This window comes from Canis lupus, chromosome 25, assembly GCF_048164855.1.
Source record: "Canis lupus baileyi chromosome 25, mCanLup2.hap1, whole genome shotgun sequence".
Classification (NCBI taxonomy): domain Eukaryota; kingdom Metazoa; phylum Chordata; class Mammalia; order Carnivora; family Canidae; genus Canis; species Canis lupus.
The window spans coordinates 26584770-26604809 of NC_132862.1; the positions used below are offsets into that span (position 1 = coordinate 26584770).

A 20040-nucleotide genomic window follows, 5' to 3' on the forward strand; every position below is an offset into this window, starting at 1 on the left:
AAAATATTGCTCAATGAGTATAAATCAGGTAAATATGAAGAATAGACTGATTCTCTTATAAGTCTCTCTCAGTCATGTCAGGCAGACACTCTGCCTCCTAGAGTACCCAAAGGCCTTCTGCTAACCAGCTTATTCCCTTTACATCACTATGAATTCAACAATGTCTTACAGAGACCATAATCTTTGTTTTCTGTAGAGGTATTAAGTAACAGAATTTAGCCTACCTTTTTAAAATATAGACTAGGGTTTCCAACTTTTATTTTAATTTGTCTAATTTGTGATGCACCCTGCCCTCACAGCATTGGTTGTGATGAACACTGGTTGAGAAGTTGGCCTGTGTAGCAGAGGTCAAGAAACCAGTGACTCTCACACTAAATACTCTCAAGCCTGTGAGAGCATGCCATCCATATACCGCTGTGTTTCTGACAGCATTCTCTTTTGGGATAGGGCTCATATTTGAGTGAAGATAAAAAAAAAAAACACACCACTAGACACTTAACTAATGAGCAGATATGGAAGGACCAATGGGATTATAATCGAACTCCTGAGTTTTGACCAGAATGTGTGTTTTTAGTTGTAGACTGAATCATCTCAGACTTATCATTCTGAGAAGGCTGATAAAGAGAGGGAAGAAAAAATTCAGGTAACTTTTAGATGTCTACAAACATGCTTCAGCAATCTAAGAAGTTGATGATGTATGAGATGAGTTTCTATATTTTCCAAGAAAAGTTAATTTTTGTGATTACAGGCTTAAGACAAGTTCAATATGTATGAAATATTAATAAAATTATCTCTGAAGTATTAGACTTGAAAATTTTAGATCATGATTTATAAAAACAGTATGAAATGAGAAGAATACCTAAGTTCACATAACTCTTTATTTTTTTTTTAATATAACCAACTTTTGATAGCAGTGTTATCAGACATAGGCCTATTACAGAAAAGGAGTGATTTCAGCTCATAACAGCTGTAGAAATGTACACAAAGTATTAATACAAATGATATTAGCAAATAAGATATTGCTATATCTCTCTGTAAAACTATAAACCTCTTGAAACCATATCCCTCTCTGACATACCAGACCAAGTTGTTGGCTAAGTAGATAACAACCTAGCTAAATCTGCTCCAAAGCTAAGTCAGAAAGATTAAATCCCTACGTTTACATAAGTAGTCAGTTTTGTGTTGTAAAGATCAAATAATTTACGTATCTTTTTCCAATATTCTATTTTAATACTTCCTCCTGAAATCATTATTAAATTAGTGCAGTCATTTACCTTATTGTGACTTTTGCTATTTGGAATTTTATGTCGTTCTAGAAATGCCTTTTTTAATCAAAATAATCTTCTAAATCAATATTTGGATCTAGTAGGTCTCCATATGATGAAAGATCCGTCTGATTTAAAATTAAGTGTTCAAACGTTTCTTCTAAGTCCGTTTCACCAATTAAGACAGCTCCCATCATTTGCCCATTCTGCATGACAACTTTGACATATTCTTGTCCTTTGGTACATCTCAGCATTAATTCATGATCTGAACCTAAACCTTGGGCATTGTATTTTCCCAGCAACACAACCTAAATGTAGGAATAAAAACATAAAGGAAACACTGTATGTAGTTATACTGTGTTATGCTAGAGTGGCCAGCAAGAAAATCTATTCATGAAAATTGGGGAGTGTCTCAAAGAAAACATTTGAATGGCACTGCATTAATGTATGGATGACACCACCACACAATCTCCATGAACATTAAAAACATCTAGTGAATTAACTATGTAGGATCTGGACTACATCAGCTTAGAATCATGAAGAAAAAACTTGCCTCAGAGTAAAGAGGAGTAAATAGTACGTATGGCAAAGCAGGTGGTTCATAAATAATAAACAAACATATATTTCTTTATTTTTAGAGAACAGGGTAGAGGACCAGAGTCCCAAGCAAACTCCATGCTAAGCACACAGCCGGATGTGGGGCGCAATCTCATATCTCTGAGATCAGGACCTGAGCTGAAACCAAGAGTAAGTCACTTAACTGAGTGAACCACCTGGGCACTCCACACCTGATTCATTCTTGAGTGCTATAGGTACAATAGCTTTTGGTTCTTCTCACAAAGCAAGACTGAATCTCAGAATGTACCAGCAGAGAATAAGCCTGGAAGAGACATCTAATTTTCTCATTTGAGGGGATCCCTGGGTGGCTCAGCGGTTTAGTGCCTGCCTTCGGCCCAGGGCATGATCCTGGAGACCCGGGATCGAGTCCCATATCGGGCTCCCTGGATGGAGCCTGCTTCTCCCTCTGCCTGTGTCTCTGCCTCCCTCTCTCTCTGTCTCATGAATGAATGAATGAATGAATGAATGAATAAATAAATAAAATCTTTTAAAAAAATAATTTTCTCATTTGAGTAAGTATTTACATGGTTTTAGTTACAAGACTTAATAAAAAGACACTAATTTGCTTATCTTGCTTACCTTATAGTTAAAAAATTTTGTTACATGAGCAAAAAGTTCAAAGCTGAAGTCCAGGTCAATAGATTCTCCTAAACTAGCTGCAGCCATGCATTTCGCTGCATACCATCCCATCTGTCTGGCCTGGGTCCACAACCTCATCTGGAAAAAAAAACATGAGATAAAATTTTTCATTGACCTTGTTTTAAAAATGCTAGCACCTTATTAACGAACCCTGACAGTCCTCGAGACTGGCTAGGTCTAGCAAGTTTGATGACTAGTTGGGATTTTCTTTGCCATAGAAGCAGTCATCAATCCACACTAACTGAACGATTTTGCTGTTTCATAATTCTATCCAAATTACTGCCTTTAAAATTAAAGGATGCTACCAAATCTGTATGTTTCAATAAACTATTACAAATAACTAAAACACTTCAGGAGGTATATCAGGTAAGAATACTACTAATTAACCAGTCTCCTTTTTCAGAATAAATTCATCAATGGCATTAAGTAGAGATGACGAATTATCACTGGAAATTCATTTCTAATCCTTCGGTAAGCAATATATTAGTTGGCATCCAGCCCTAGGAAATCTTACCATATTTTAGCAACCAGTCAAACAAACAAGAATTTGTTTTAAATTCTTCCATTATTAATTTCTTCTTTACTGTATGTTTATTTCTACAAAGTTTTAGGAATACCTGATAGGACACTGGCCTTGAAACTCAAGAGATTTAAATATCAAATCTTCTATATATTTAACTTTTCATTTTTATTTAATTAATAGCCTTAATCTCTTTACCTGAAATGTATATTACCTATTCCATGACTATTGAGAGACTTAAATAAGCTAGCCTATGCCCTGGTAACTAAATTTGTCTTAAAATAAGCTGGCACTTTAGAAACAAGCTGAAAGCACTCTTCCTATGATTGTTATCTCTGCTGTATGTAAAAACAAAGAACTGAAGCTGCCTCTTAAAATACATCTAGCTCTTCTGCTACTTCACACTCCGTAGTTAATCTGAGGAACTAAAACCCCCACCTGTGGAGCTGGTCTCTCACCGAGTGTTGTGTAGCGCTTTTATCTGTAATGTCTACCTGTGTGTCTACTCCTAAGACCACCTCACCTATGGTCATAGTCTGAGTATTGTCCTCAAGGACTTCTGCTCTGCCATGGCGAGGCCAGCAGCACTGAGGGCAGGAGGAAGTGGCCACCCAGTTGGACGGAGCTGTTCAGCTGAGGAAGGGTGTTCACTCTAGGAAGTTTTTTCAGTCATAATTCCCACAGGACCAGAACTGGGTCCTCAGGATCCCATAAGGTCATCATCTATACAGTCAGTTATTCATCTAAAGCTTCACCATTCGGTCTGGTAGCCACTAAACACATGGAGCTATTGAAACTTACATGTAAATAAAATTCAGTTTCTCAGTCATACTCAGCACATTTTAAGTGCTCAATAGAGATACGTAACTAGTGGCTACCTAACTAGACAGTGGTGATCAAAGTATTTAAAGATGAAAAACAAAGTAATAGCCCATAATTCTTTTTAAATCACAAGACCTCCCAGTCTGTTCCATCACTATAATATCTTACCAAAGGGGAAAAATTATTATTTTTTTTTTTAAATGTCACAAAAAACTCTATGATAGTTTCCTACTTCAAGTAGCAAAGTGGGGGCACCTGGATGGCTCAGTGGTTGAGTGTCTGCCTTCAGCTCAGCATGTGATCCTGGAGTTCTGGGATCAAGTCCCAAATTGGGCTCCCTGCATGGAGCCTGCTTCTCCCTCTGCCTATGTCTCTGCCTCTCTCTGTCTCTCATGAATAAATAAAGTCTTAAAGAAAAATAAAAAGGTATGATCATGGATGCTGGCTCACCTGCTGCCAGAATGGGCTGGGTGGCCAGGACGCAGTACAGATATCACCCGCAGCATAGACATCAGAGACAGACGTGTGCATCTGAGCATCCACTTTCAGGCCACCATCTTCTCCTAGATCAAACTAAACAATGTTCCTGATAAGCATATGTGGGAAGAAAAATGAAAGATGTCGTCTTCATTCTCAAGTAAAATAACAAGTCAAATTTTTACACCTTGGTATGCTGATGTGTAGGGAGAAAGTAAAAAACAGTTGCAAAGTTAAGACCTCTCAGCTGAATCTTCAGGGAACCAAAATCCTACTAGGACAGACCAAGTAAAAAATTCTTACATTTGCATCAAGAACACTCAGTAACCATGTGACTACCCCACTCATAATAATAATAATCCTCAATTAGGTAAGCTTCAAGTGCTAGATAGTTTCTCTAAAGGAATCATTTGTAAGAAGTCGTAGGTGTCTGTCTCATCGACCTTTAGACAAATGAGTTGTGCATTATGTCCCATTAATGAGGACCCTTATGCTGGGATGTTAACCGCTTAAGGACTGTAGGCAATACGAAATACTGCAAATCAGAAAGGGAGACAGAACGTAAAGACTGCTAACTCTGGGAAACGAACTAGGGGTGTTGGAAGGGGAGGAGGGCGGGGGGTGGGAGTGAATGGGTGACGGGCACTGGGGGTTATTCTGTATGTTAGTAAATTGAACACCAATAAAAAAAAAAAAAAAAGAAATACTGCAAATCAAAACATGAATGTAAACTAAATTGTTTTCAGCTTCCTTAAAACAGTTTTACACTAAAACAATGAATGGTTATTTAGGCTTGAGAATTAGATATCTCATACTACTTTAAAAATATTCATAGGACAAAAAATTTCACCTTACATTGTTGCCACAGAGAAAAGGTTCTGTATTTGGTGTAACTCCTGTAGCACTGACAATGAAATCACAGCCGTATGTCTTTTCATTAGTCAATTCCACATATACGGGCCATGCTTCTTTAAAAGAAACAAAAAAACCCAACTTTATTTTCAAATGAAATCACCACCAGCTATCATTAGCATTATGTGTAATGTCTAGAACAAAGAGTGAAAGAAAAAGGCAGGAGAGGACTTTAAAACATACACCTTGATAATTCTTATAAAGTACACATTTGCTTAAGCAATTATAAAGCAATCCACACTGCCTCCATATTTTGGGTATACTTAACACAATTATGGCATTCTAAACATTTTCCTTCAAATTCAAAGAACTTCTAACAAAATGAATTTAAAACTGGTAATCACTTTATAAATTATTTCTTTAAAAGTATTAACTATTTACTTCACTGAGAGTTTAGTCCAAATAGGTTACTTACTTTTCAATCTTTTCCTACATTCATATTCAAACTGTTAACACTACTTTTTTCCATGGAAAAATTCAAAGAATTCAAAAACAGTGGACTATCTCATATGCTAGTTCAGCTGAGTGTATTTCTTCAAATGGTGGTAATTCTCAAAGGAAGTGTGGAATAGGGATTAGATCGTCTCTAACTCCCAAATTTATAGGTTTTTACTCTGTTTGATTTGGGGGAAGTCACTTCACCTCTGAGATCATAAAGGATTTTTTTTTAGTTTGTATTTGTTTTGATCTGCAAGATATTCTGATTGACTCACAGAAGTATGGTGGTCATTTGCACCACGAAGTCCTATGTAAAATGTAAAACTAAACACAAATTATCAGGAAACTTGAAGACTAAGCAATAAAAATGAAATGACTTATATTAAGTAATGGTTTCATTTTTACTTTTTATGTTTAAATTTCATATGGAAATTAAAAGTTTTTAATACAGTGAGATTAAGTTTTCTTTTTAAATTAGTGGTTATTATAGTTTTTATTTTATTACTTACCTTTATCAGTTGTGACTGACTGATTACAACGGTCTCTGGGAAAAGGTAAGGACTTTTTCTTAGAAATTCTAAATTCTTCTTGAAGGTAAATCTTCTTTACTTCACACATAGTTTCAATGTGGACCTTATGAGAAAACTAAAAGAAATACTGTCACCATAACAATTCCCCCAAAAACGAAATGGGTTACTGATGATAAAAAAAATTACAATACCTGTAGAAACATAAAGAAAAAGAATCTTACAATATAAATGGAAACACACTAGATGTCCCAAAATAAACCTCGATTTCTGTGCGTGAAGGGAGTGAGCAGAAATCCATTCAGAACTCAAAAGAACTAGTTCCATTGGGAAGTGACACCAAGTGCACAATTTTTAATATAAGCCTCAGTGATAATTATAAATACAGTTTTTAAAAATTAACAACTGCTAGAGACAATAAACCCATGCCCAATTACTGTTATATCCCAGAACCTTAGTAAAGTGCCAAGTATGTAGTTTACTGAACCAAACTGCTGAAGTTCTCAGGTTAAAAATACTATTAATCTCTCAGGATCTGAAGGTGCAGGAAGAAATGATTTTGTATAATTTCTATCACAAAAGTCAGATTTATCATGAAGCCAGCTCCCCTCCAAACTACTCAAGGCTGAAAAGAAATGATACACAGTAATAAGGACTCCATGTATGCTCCCTACATGTAGCATCTCCAATGCTCCTTACAGTATTTAAATATCATAGTCTCTTAACTATTTAAAAACAGAAACATCTAATAAATAAAATGAGTAATAGCAAGTCATCTGCTTATCCAATTAGGGTGTTAAATATATATTTTATTTAGAATTTGTCTAATAACCTTTCAAATATTATATATCAAGTGACCTTTAAGAAAAGATTAATTTAATATAGGATAGCTATGCTCACTGTAGTCTAGGCCTGGAAATCTCTAGCTGGGGAATTAAAAGGAAGGGCAAGAGTTAGATGAATGAGATACTCACTTATCTTTAATAAGGAATTGGGCCAAGTGCCACTGGTTCTGTCTGTCCTAGAGCTTTGGACCTAGCAGTTGTCTGACTTACTTGTAATCAGTCTTTATGAATGGTTCAAGAATTTGAAATTGTATCTTAGGCATATTTAATTAGTATATGAATACATACCTCTTTTGTACCTTTAAGATTCAAGCCTTCATGCCAATCAGGTCCCAAAGCACTGCCCAAATTACCAGCACCAGATTTGGTTTGTGCTTCCTTTTTCCTTCCTAAAAAGATAAACTCAATTAAAAATTCAAATGATCTAAGAATTGCCAGGCAGAAAAGTATACTTGTGTTCTCAAGCTTTTAGGCAATATTAGGATTCTCATACATACATACAGCATGATTAAACTAAGTTACCCGAATTGATCATTATTTTAATGTTTTGTGATATAGAGCTATGAAATGAATTATCTTTCAATCAAGTGTTGAGTATAAACACAATGTGTTTGGGGGATGTTATGTACACGGTAAATATGAAGGGTAGGATCTATGTGATAAGAGGTTGATGATATCCAAAATATATAAAGAACTACAACTTGGTAACAAAAATACAACCAAAATAAAAATGGGCAGAGGACCTGAACAGACAGCTGTTTCCAAAGACATACAGCTGGTTAACAGGGACATGAAATGATCCTTAACATCACTAACCATCAGAGAAGTACAAATCAAAACCACAATGAGTTATCACCCTACACTCGTAGAATGGCTAGAATCAAAAAGATAAGAACAAATAAGTCTTGGTGAGGGTGTGGAGAAACAAGATCCCTCATGCACTGTTGATGGGAATGCAAACTGGTACAGCCATTGTTTAAAAAAAAAAAAGTGTGGAGGTTCCTCAAAAAATTAAAAATAGAATTACAAATAAATGAATAGATACACAGAATTACCATATGATCCAGGAAATGAAACACTAATTCAAAAAGATGTACCCCTATGTTAACTGCAGCAATATTTGGAAACAAACTATGGAAGCAATCCAAGTGTCCATCAACTGATGAATGGATAAAGAAGATGTGGGGTATATATACAATGGAATATTTTTCGGTCATTAAAAAGGAATGAGATCTTGCCATGTACAACATGGATGGAGCTAGATTATGCTAAATGAAGTCAGACAGAGAAGACAAGCTCCATATGATTTCACTCAGGTGGAATTTAAGAAACAAAAAACAAACTAAGAACCAGCCTCCCATACAGAAAACTGGTGGTTGCCAGTGGAGAGGTGGGTGGGTGGAAGGGTGAAATAAAGGGGATTAGGAATACGCTTATCATGAGGAGCACTGAATAATGTACAAAATTGCTGAACCATTTTATTGTACACCTGAAACTAACATTTTATGTTAACTAAACTTAAGTAAAATTGTTTTAAATAAATGCATGCAAATTAAACTAGAAAAAATATTTTAAAACAACGAAATAAAGCAGAAACAGGCTCAGGTATAGAGAACTGGTGGTTGCCACAAGGGAGGCACTGGTGCGCAGGCAAAACAGGTGAACCAGAGTAAGAAGTACGAACTTCCAGTTATGAATAAATCACACGGCTGTAAAGTGCAGTGCAGGAAATACAGCCAATACTGTAATAACTTTGCACCGTGATGGAGGGTAAGTAAGCCTACTGAGGTGACCATATCATAATGTATAAAAATACTGAATCACTATTCTTGAACACCTGAAACTAATAAATTGTAGTTATAATTCAATAAAATATCAGCCAGTTTTTAAACATTTTGTCAACTTTTAGCACCCTCAAAATTTATATTCTTTTTGAACTGTATAAACCAAAAGTTTAAAAAAAAAGATCTTATAATAAAAAAACTAGGTTTGTATCAATGCTTTTTTTAACTCACTGCATTTTTTTGTAAAATTACTTGAGGTGCTATCCAGCTGTACCATCTGTCTGCAAAGATGCAGATGGGCTGGTTCATTTATTTCATTTATATTTCCAGTTTTAATTATATATATTTGTCATTAAAAAAAATGCTGGAAAATCTGTCATATAAGATACAGAAATAAATATTACCTATATTTCTATTCCCAACTATAATACTTTGCTCAATATTCTTATAGCCTTTTTCTATATAGCTAAGAAACTAGATAGTTTCATCTGTGAATCAATGAATTAGATGCTAGATTTACCTTCAGTTGTATATCTGGTTCTTTTATGTGCCATTCTAGCCTCTGGTTTTTCAGCAATGAGCTTTGAAGTCAAGAATTCAGCTGCTCCTGCATCGAAGAAAGTATTCCCAATAGCTTTATCTTTAATGGCCCAAATGACTTCACAGCCTTCAATTTCATACCTAAACGGAATATTAAAATTATTCGGACCAATTTCGAAAGTCTGAGAAGAAATCTCTGTATTTGCAAATAATAATTATCTCTGAAGACAAAAGAAAGTAATTTAAGGCGAATTGAGCAAGAATGATTATAACTAGGAATGTCCTCTTTCAGGATAAAAAGAATTAAAGTAGAATAAAGAAATTTAACCAGTTCATTGAAAGAACATAAAAATAACAAACATATGTAACTGAGTATCAGATAAAATTTCATTGCAATGACCATCACTTCTAGAGTTCCAGTTTCCCCAACACAATTATATGGATATTCCCCAGGGTTCCATGAGTGAGCAGTGCTTTGTTGATATGGTTATAGTGTAATCAATAATGGGTGGATGGATGGCATACAGTTACAATACTGAGAATACCTCACTTTTGTAACAAGTTGTATATTCAACTTGTTGTATACTCAAAGCACGACATTATAGAAGGAGATATAAAAAGGAGAGAATAAGAGTCATTAACTAAAATTTTAACTTTGTTATAAAGGAACCATTACCCTGCAATCCTTTCCCTTTGCCCCAGAAATTTCCAGCCATCCAGCCAAAGAAAGATCGGTTCACAGAAAAATCAAGAAAGAAAGGAATGGCCTTGGTGTACATAGGCCATCAGAACTCATGAGATGGCCAGAGTTCCTGCACATCTGCTTTATCTCTAGTTTTGGTCATGGAGAATGTGGTTTGCCTAGTATTTATTTCACCAAGTCCCTGAAGTCCATTAGATTTTTCTGCTATTAATACTTGTTTTGGTATAACTGATGAACTGGGACAATCCCAGACAAACAGGATACATTGTCATTTTAAATATACTAAGATTTTACTTGAACCTGTAGTGGTACTAAGAGTATCATATGTTAAGAACTTTTAATGCTGACTTCTGGTCAAAGTATTGTCTTCATGTCACAGACACTATAACATAACACGTGGACTTTTCAAGGCTAATCGATAAGCAGATGATACAAAAAAGAAGGTCTAGTACATCTGACTTCAGGTCACCTGATAATCCTGCTTTCTGACAATATGGTAAAGGATCTCCCTGCCACATCTAATGAGCCTTTATTTTTCCTGCTCCCCTATGGCAGAAATAAGTATTTACAGTTACTCAATTTCAGATTCTTTGGAGAATATTCTATTTTATGGTGCTTAGGTCATACAGGATTACTGATGAGCAGAAAACAAAATATACAAATATTCAGTAATATTTTAATTTACAGACAGGCACATCATTATTATGAAATACTTTCTTTACCTTTTATAAATTAGAAATTCTACCATTTTCTAAAAATTTTAAAATAATGTAATAGTATAACACATTATCAGTATAGCTTAAAATACCAATGCTTGACTTATAGGCCACAGTAGTAAGTAACAAATCCCGTACATGCCCTACCTCACAGGACACCTTGTGTACTCCCCTTAGTCTATGAACTATGCCCTCAGAAAGGCATAATCACAGAGATATCACGCAAAACAGAAATAATTTCATTTTTAAAACCAGTCTTAAAAAAATAAAGTGAGGTACAGTTTTGTGAAATTATTTTTTAAAAAAGTCTGTTTGAAATGGAAAGGATTAACCTACACTAGTAAAGAAGAAAACTACACTGAAGAAAGTCAGCATTAGCCTCAGGGGAACATGAGGGCTACTGAAAAACACAACGTGTTTGTGTATGTCATTTTTCGTCATGAGATGACAAACACTTGATCATCACTGGACCTAAGCTGAGACAATAGCACTATATATGGCTTTTCTTTAGGAATTTTATTTAATTATATAGTCTATCTCCAACCTAAAGAAAATGAGGAACAGAAAGTTGTAAGACTTTGAACATTTCTGAATGTAGGAAAATTTGCCAATATAAATAGTAATAGTATTAAGTTATACTTCTGGTCATCACTGATGGGAGAAAGTTTGTCATGTGCCTCCCTCCTTTTGGCCCTGTTTGGGTTTGACTTAGTTTTCTTCTCTGCAGTTCCCCATACAATGCCACATACTTCACAGTTACTAGGAATGTACTAGACATTCCTAGTATTCAGGCAATTTAGGACTCGTTTACAAGCTTCCACTGGGATTCACCATCCTGTCAAAAAAAGGAGCAAAAACCTAGTCCGAGAATTAGAATGGACAGGGCTTTGGCAAATTCATCATTTTGATACAAATTTGTCCTCTTTGTAGTTGGACTCAACTTTCTAGTCTGAAAATATCTAGACTATTCCAGGTCAGCCATCCATCAGAAGATAAAATCACAAAGAGAATCAATGCTCTATATATCATAGCAGGATATTTATTCCTCAATGTTCTCTAATCTTGAAATATCATCTTAAAATAGTATTTTATATTAATTTATGTGTTCACATTTTCTAGCTTTCAAAAACCCAAGAGCTGGAATACCACATATCTTGAAATAGGAGTCATGGGCCAGATGGGTAACCATATGAGTGAAGCAGGGTGAGTATAAATAAAAAGTGGTGGGGGCTGTGGCTAGAAATCTCTAAAAGTGAGCACATTTGAATTGTTTTTCAGTACACTACATGCTTACCATCTATGGGTCGTATCTATGCAGTCACCTGTGTGTGACCCCTTGAGACATAAAACATTCCCTGAAGTCATGTTTTACAATGATACTTCTGCAACTATAAATTCCATGTAAAACTAAAAAGATAAAGTTGATATTTTCCTTGAAAATATATGAAAAACAATTACATTTATCTTTGAATTTCGGAATACCGAGATGTTTTCCAGTCTCCCAATAATTACATGAATCATCGAACAGTGTTTAAATAGTATTTTAAAATAATACTTACACTAGTTCAAGTGCAATGCCACCATTCCCTATAATCATTATTCTTTTAGCTTTAGTAAGCTGTTTCTGAAATTCCTGTTTTAAAAACAAAATGAGACAATGTTTCACAAATAGTGGGCAAACCTTGAAGCAAGAGGCTTTGCTGATATTTTTTAAATGTAAGAATTTTATCCAATTTACAAAGGAACAGAATAAATCTCACTTTCCAACTCTGCAGGACACATCTTCCCAATATTACAGGTGCTGTTTCAGCCAAGCTGCCTTCAGAGCGATGCCTCTGACTTTTCTTGCCTCTTAGGTCATTACATTTAGAATAGTTCCAAATTTCAGCAAGAAGCATGATCTCTAGTCCGTCACATTCCCAACTACTTGATCAGATCAATTTACTAACAGGACTGATTTGTATCCTGCATACAGGATTATTCTTTTTCATCTAGTTCTTCAGTTGACACTTTCTGTGGAGTCACTCAACACTAAAAACTTGCAGGAAGAGTCCCTGCTCTAGGAGTTAGTAACTTGGGCAAGTTGCCTTGGATTCTTCAACTATAAATGGAAAAAAAAGCGACTCAATCTCATTAGGTCTCTGTAAGCATTAAGATAATATAAATAGGGCGGCCTGGGTGGCTCAGCGGTTTAGCGCCACCTTCCACCCAGGGCATGATCCTGGGGACCTGGTATCGAGTCCCACATGGGGCTCCCCAGAGGGAGCCTGCCTATGTCTTTGCCTCTCTGTGTCTCTCATGAATACATAAAATCTTTTTTAAAAAATTAAGATAATATAAATAAAGCTATTAGAAGAGGGCACAATAATGTCTAACATTTATCAGAAAAAAAATGTTATGTTCTTATAAGACAATTAATTGATGTCTCTCCCACCCTGCTCTTCTGCCCTCTAAAAAAAGATCACAATGTGCTTAGGGAAGCCATGGTCATTTTTATGGCACTTCCAAAAGTACAGAATAGTCCCACTGTTTCACGGTGACACCTGAATAGCTAAATTCCTCTTCCTACAATGTCAAGTTACCATTTCTATTAAATTCATCCAAAAACTTACTGTAATAGTCAGTAACCACTGCAACTGACTTGTTTAAAATTCTAAAAAAACAAACAAACAAACAAAAAAAAAAGGCTGAAGTTAATTTTAGCTTGTACTACACTGAGCAAAGTAAATAATTTAAGATCCATTAAAAAAACTGGATGTGGAGATGAATGGCATGAGTTTAAGCTGTACTTCTGATTAACTTTTACTATACGTAAATAACCTCTCCATCAGAGTTTTCTATTTGTAAAGTGGGAGTAATACTGTTACGGGATTATCATAAGCAGCCAGTGAGTTCATGTATGTGGAGGAACACAGTTATGAACTCAATCTCTGGTAACAGGAACTTGAAATGTCTACAAGAAGATAATAAAGTCTTTCTAGTTGTCTCAATATCCCTATTTAATTAAGAACAAGCTGAAAGAAAACATCAGTTTTCAAGAATATAAAACATTATTTTTATTTTTTATTTTTTTATTTTTTTTCATTTATTTATGACAGTCACAGAGAGAGAGAGAGAGAGAGAGAGAGGCAGAGAGACAGGCAGAGGGAGAAGCAGGCTCCATGCACCAGGGGCCTGATGTGGGATTCGATCCCGGGTCTCCAGGATCGCGCCCTGGGCCAAAGGCAGGCGCCAAACCGCTGCGCCACCCAGGGATCCCTAAAACATTATTAATAAATGTAAATTATCACCCTGTGAACAGAACAACGAGCTTGAGTTGTAAGATAGAATTTTTTTTTTTTTAAAGATTTTACTTATTTATTCATGAGAGACACAGAGAGACAGACAGAGAGGGGCAGAGACACAGGCATAGGGAGAAGCAGGCTCCATGCAGGGAGCCCAATGCAGGACTTGATCCCGGGACCCTGGGATCATGCCCTGAGTCAAAGGCAGACACTCAACACTGAACCACCCAGGCGTCCCAGTCCTGGTAAGATGGAATATTATGACTGGTGGGGGCAGCCCGGGTGGCTCAGCGGTTTGGCGCGACCTTCGGCCTGGGGCCTGATCCCGGAGACTCGGGATCGAGTCCCACATTGGGCTCCCTGCATGGAGCCTGCTTCTCCCTCTGCCTGTGTCTCTGCCTCTCTCTCTCTCTCTCTCTGTCTCTCATGAATAAATAAATGAAATCTTTAAACAAACAAACAAAAAGAATATTATGACTGGCAACCAGAAAGAGCTTCTTGGCAAGAAGGGTCAATGAAGCCAGAAGCCCTGAAATCCGTTACCAGAAGCTGTGGAAGGTTCCACAGAGTTTTACCTTTTTGGGATAATTTATTATGGTTCCTAAGCAGAACAATAACCAAATGAATTTTTCCGTTCTGGGATTTTGTCATGATTCTGTACCTCAAATCTTCTGAATGTTAACTTCTTTGCTAAGGGGTAAGTTCAGTAAGTTTGGGATATGCTTTATGTTTTTGGAAAAAGACCATTATTTAGGTTGCAAATCACATATTCCCAAAGTACAATAATAAACATATGCATAATGTAAGTTAGACCTTTAGCTTAATTTTTATATCTGGGACACATCGGACAATGGAAAGAACACAGAGCATCAGCATGAACTAAAAAACAGGGAAAATTATCAGCTACAACCTATCTGAAATTGGCAATAATAAAACATTGTAACTATTTTCTGGTTTATGGATCATTAAAAAACTCTTACAAGATTTAGGAATTAACACTGTGAGTACTTTGATTCAAATACAGAAAAATCTAAGAAATATTCATGTTCCTTTCCTATGACCCAACCCCAGAATGTTACCTGAGCACTGTCTGTATCACGGATTCCTAATACATAAGGATTTCCTTCACATATCAACTTTGGTTTAGCTCCAGCACACAGACAGAGTTTCTCATACACATGCTGACTGCCATCTCCTGTTAAAATGCACTGTAAAAACACAGAGCAAGGAAGGGGAAGGGAGAAACATTTATCCATGGGTAGGTACAATTTCATTTCAAATAAAAAATTCAAGAAAGCAAAACACACATTAATGTTGCCTCTTGGTGGCACTCAATACTGTGTTATAGCAATTGCAAACTTAAGAATGCAGTCTCCCATCCAGTCAGTGATCTGCCATCATTTTGGGGTCATGAACCATTCTGGGAATCTGGTGAAAACTATCTTTCTCCCTGAAAGGTACATTCACACCAGAATTTTGCATAAAACTTAATCTCATGATATTCGGCGAGGTATGTTGACCTCATGTTAGAAACTAAACATTTAGAATTTTTTTAATTGAACATTCTGATGTTATACCCAGGGCAGGCCTTAATGTACATTTCTGATCTCAGTGGAAATTACTGTAGGAAGATCTAGTAATTCTAATGGTTTTAAGCCTTAAAACTGGTATGGGTACAGGGGAGTACAATGTGGCAGAAAAGGTTACAATGTATGTCTTCTTAATCTAAAAACATCAGAAGTGCTCAAAAAGAAAAAAAAAAAAAAAAGAAAGAAAGAAAGAAAGAAAGAAACCAGTATAGTCTTCTTAGGTACAAATAACAATCAATTTACCAGCAAATAAATGCTCTTTGGGGATATTTTCATATTAAGTGAAAAATATATTAACCTTAAATCTGAGCATGTACTAGCTTTAAAGTTATTTATATTAATTTTTGATTGAGTCTGAATTTGAACCTAAAATATATATTTGAAATCCATTGTTTTTGTTCTGTAGTATCAAAAACCTACATATAAGTAGTAGCCCTTTGTAAGTGTATATATATATATATACTTACATACATATACATACATATACATACATACACACACACACACACACACACAGACTATGAGATACCAGACTTTTTCAGAGTGGTTTAGAGATTAACATTTGCCCTGTGTGTGATTTATAAAACATGGCAAATCGTAACTATAGCACTTGATAGCTACTGAGACTTTGTTACCCATTGTAATTCTCCAACTGCATAGCAAATACATAAAGCTAATATTTCAACACAATATAATGGGTATACAAATTCTGTACAAGTCTTCCTGCAGATAATATAGTTAGAATTTTATCCGACAAACAGCAGTTATACACATTGAGCAAATTTAAAAAATAATTTGCACTTAGCTACTGTAAAAACAAACACATAAACTCTTCATTGGCTACTGTTAAATTTTTGGAAGTAGACATGAAGATAAAACACAATCTGTAATTCATTAAAGAATATAAAGGATAAGAGAATACAAACATGATCTCATTTAGGACACGTTCAACAGTAATGGGAAGCACTCTGATTTATTCACATGCCCAAATATAAATTCCTTCACAATTTATTAGTATACCTTTGAGCACACGTCTATTTGCAAATTAACAGACACAGATGTTATATGGGATATATACTACTGTAAATATTAGGATTCATTCTGGTTTTGGGATTCAGATTTCTTATTTTTTTCTCCTAAAATTCAGTACTTTTTCTTATTTATTTATTTTTTTTGTTTTGAATGTCTCATATGTGTGTTTTCTCCCTAAGGAAGAACTCACGAATTAGAGCTGCTTTAGAGAAACAACTGCAAACTCTACTGCCCATCTTGCCTGAAGCTCATCTGAGGATACTGCTGATCACCTGGCAACACCCTTTCCAGAGCCTGCTGTCTGCATTCCCATGTGCAGTGGGTTACTGGGTCCTGCTGAGTTTATAGCGGAAATGTCACTCATATCTGGGCTGTTCTTTCCCATTACACTGTCCCTGTCTTAGTTCAGGCCTTCTACCATCCTGGATCACTGCAGCCACCTTCTGATCTGGTTGCTGGCCACAAGCCACTCACACCACCTTATCCTTAATACTGCTATCAGATCTGCCTTCCTAGGACAGTATATCATCACTCTGCCTCCACTGATGATAAATGAATTTCCTGGCATGATGCAAACAGCTCTTTGCAGCCCTGTTTGGCCTCATCTGCCCATCTCCTTTCCTTGTCCCCACCTAGAGTCCTCTGACAGCGTCACTCATCCATATGCCCCCTTCCTTTGCTTTCAGCCTTTGAATAAGCAACCTCCTTTTCTTTCCTACAATGCCCCTAATTAAGAACTCTTACTTCACTCACCTTTTAAACCTGTTCAAACATTACTCCCTCTGTGAAGTCCTCCCAAATCCCTCATATCAGCCCTTTGATAAGAGTTCAGTGACTGTGCTTTGCATGTCCCTAGCATCATATGCGTGCACGCGTATATTCCCCACAACACTGGGAGCTCCCAGGGCAGGTTCACTGTAATGTTCCCGTCCCAGCACTTAACATGGTGCCCAGAACAAAGTATACACCATACAAACATTAATGCTTATGTAAAATGTAAAACCGAAAATGCTAAATCAAACTAATTATATAATCCCAATAAACTCAACAAGATGTGTAAGTTTTCCCAGTAATAATACAAATCAATGTTACTAAACTTTATATGCTAGGGCCCTTGGCCATGGTGGGCGTACAGATGGGGTCAAAAGAAAGCAGGCGAAAACTCATCAAGATTGAACAGTGGATAGTCATTAAGGAAAAAAAAAATCCTCTTACATGTTCTTTACTTTTCAGTTGCTTTACTTCGGATTGTATAACCTTAACGTTGGGAAAGCGATTTTCTAACATGGTTTTCGGTTGCTCTTCAACATCAAACTCCTCTAATACTTTAGAAACCTGTATTAAATCCGAAAGGTAAAAATGTATGTTTTTAATGTTTCCTTTTAAAAAATTTAAATAATAAAAATACCGTCACTTCTTTTTATACACTACTTACTTCATGTACTTACTTTCATAAAAGAAAGTCGGCCAGTCACATCACATACAGCATAAAGAGGGCCAACTCCACATTTTAAGACCTGAACTCAAGTATTAGTCCTAGCACTCAGGCAGGGCAGCCAGGTCACTGCACCTTAGTCTCCTAGCCTGCAAAATGAGGGCTGACTCTACTTACTTCTGCATACTTTCACCACACAGCTTGTTGATTTCCTTATCCTTACAGTTTTCTCTGTCCACTCATTAGCTAACTTTATTGTGATCTGGCCTTCAGACTCTTTCTTATTGTCCACACCTAGTAGCTTCCTCTTGGACTCACTCTTCTTCCAGTGCAGCTGTGACTCCACTGCAGATCATATCATGTTTTGCCCAAACTCTACTTCCTTGCTCTCTTATCTTTAACCATTACCCTGCAAAGCTGCAACCACAGATCCAACTACTGCTTTCTCCAGTCCTATACCTGGTCTGTGGTGGAAGGACCACACCTTGCAGATATCATGTGACCTCAGCTGCCCCTTAAATACTACTTGGAAATCCTGCTACACAGCCCTAGTAGTTTGCAAAACTTTTAGTCTCAAGACTCCTTTACAACACTCCTACAGATAACTGAGGACTCCAAAGAACTATTGTCCATGTGAGTTAAACCCAGTGATATTTGCTATATTACATAAGAAAACTGAGAAAAATTTAAAATATTTAATTCAATTAGAATAAAAAATCCAAAACATGTTAAACATTTTATAATATCCTTTTAATAAAAAATAACAATTTTTCCAAATGAAATTAAGAAGAATGGTACTGTTTTATGTTTTTTCAAATTTCTTTAATGTCTGACCTTAATAAAAGATCTGCTTCTGCACTCAAATTATTGCAGTATGTTAATTTGACTGAAGTATATGGAGACGGTTCAGCCTCACACAGATATGCAGCCTTTTCAGGCAACTGTTAATTCTTTGATGTTACACTAAAACCCAACAAGCATGGTTTCTTAAAGATTAGTTGCAATGTAGAATTTGAAACCATATCAAAATAATCTTTCATACTCTGTTACCGTGAAGTCCACTGGTCTATCTTGCACTTTGAATGGATCTTGTAACATCACATTCATAATGTGGACAATAGTGGTTTCCTAAGTTAATGGAAATCTTCCCAACATTAACACATTTCAAATCACTACAATATCATAAAAATCATTATTATCACCAACAATCTCACCAGAGAAGTCTTTAAGTACTATGAGACTCACAGTGAAGACATAAGTTTTCCAAAATTCTAATTCTGACTTGAAAGCTCTAATTGGCAACAAATACTGTCACTTGTTTTCCTTGAAGGGATAGGCTCACTTCACTCATTTTCCAAATATGAATTACTTTGTCAGTTGTTCTTTCAAGTAAAGTTGGTGTTCATAAAAGAGGAATTAGTTCCTCTTGCAACTTGGCAACTGCACAACTGCTTTTCCTTGAGACACTACCACTCCTGTGCATAGAACAAGTGCCTATGCCTACATCCCATTCCATCATACATGGTATTAAAAAGATGTGCAGTTAAGAGTCAGGATTTAATAAAATTAGCATTTTTTTTTTACTGACTTTAATTCATTTAACTGAGTTTGTAGCAGAGAAGAACACAGGGACCCCTAGTACACTTTAGCCATGGTTGTTCTTATACAATCGGTGTTTAAGGGTCAATATAGTGAGAAGAGTAACATCTTCCATCCCTCAGTAATTTTTCCAAATGTTCATTGTTCTGTTTCCCAAACACATTCTATCCTCCTCTGCATTCCCAGCAAATAATTTTACTCCGAGGTTCAAGGAGACTAAAAACTCTTACTACTTCTTTCCACCATCTATACATTTCTCCCCTTAGTCTGCCTTCCTTGACCGGTTTTTACCTTT

The 20040-nt window shown here is 36.0% G+C and overlaps 1 protein-coding gene and 1 long non-coding RNA gene across 8 annotated transcripts in view; one reads left to right on the forward strand and one right to left on the reverse strand.

Annotated features, from left to right (window-relative positions):
- On the forward strand, window positions 1-18136 carry LOC140617401 (uncharacterized). Its single transcript, XR_012017633.1, has 3 exons — window positions 1-2012; window positions 11926-12009; window positions 16891-18136. It is a non-coding gene; the product is annotated as an uncharacterized lncRNA (long non-coding RNA).
- Window positions 861-20040, reverse strand: part of PYROXD1 (pyridine nucleotide-disulphide oxidoreductase domain 1) — a 27675-nt gene continuing 8495 nt past the window's right edge. For 3 of the 7 annotated variants that reach the window (XM_072798749.1, XM_072798751.1, XM_072798755.1), the window contains 10 exons: window positions 17927-18046; window positions 15170-15298; window positions 12366-12439; window positions 9368-9528; window positions 7352-7452; window positions 6201-6336; window positions 5197-5309; window positions 4315-4437; window positions 2463-2600; window positions 861-1573 (listed from right to left, as the gene is read on the reverse strand). In XM_072798749.1, coding sequence (XP_072654850.1) covers window positions 1328-1573; window positions 2463-2600; window positions 4315-4437; window positions 5197-5309; window positions 6201-6336; window positions 7352-7452; window positions 9368-9528; window positions 12366-12439; window positions 15170-15298; window positions 17927-18046 — 1341 coding nt within the window. In that variant the 3' untranslated portion in view covers window positions 861-1327. The remainder of the gene's footprint in view (window positions 1574-2462; window positions 2601-4314; window positions 4438-5196; window positions 5310-6200; window positions 6337-7351; window positions 7453-9367; window positions 9529-12365; window positions 12440-15169; window positions 15299-17926; window positions 18047-20040) is intronic. The other 4 variants (XM_072798750.1, XM_072798752.1, XM_072798753.1 and 1 more) reach the window with 2 other exon arrangements.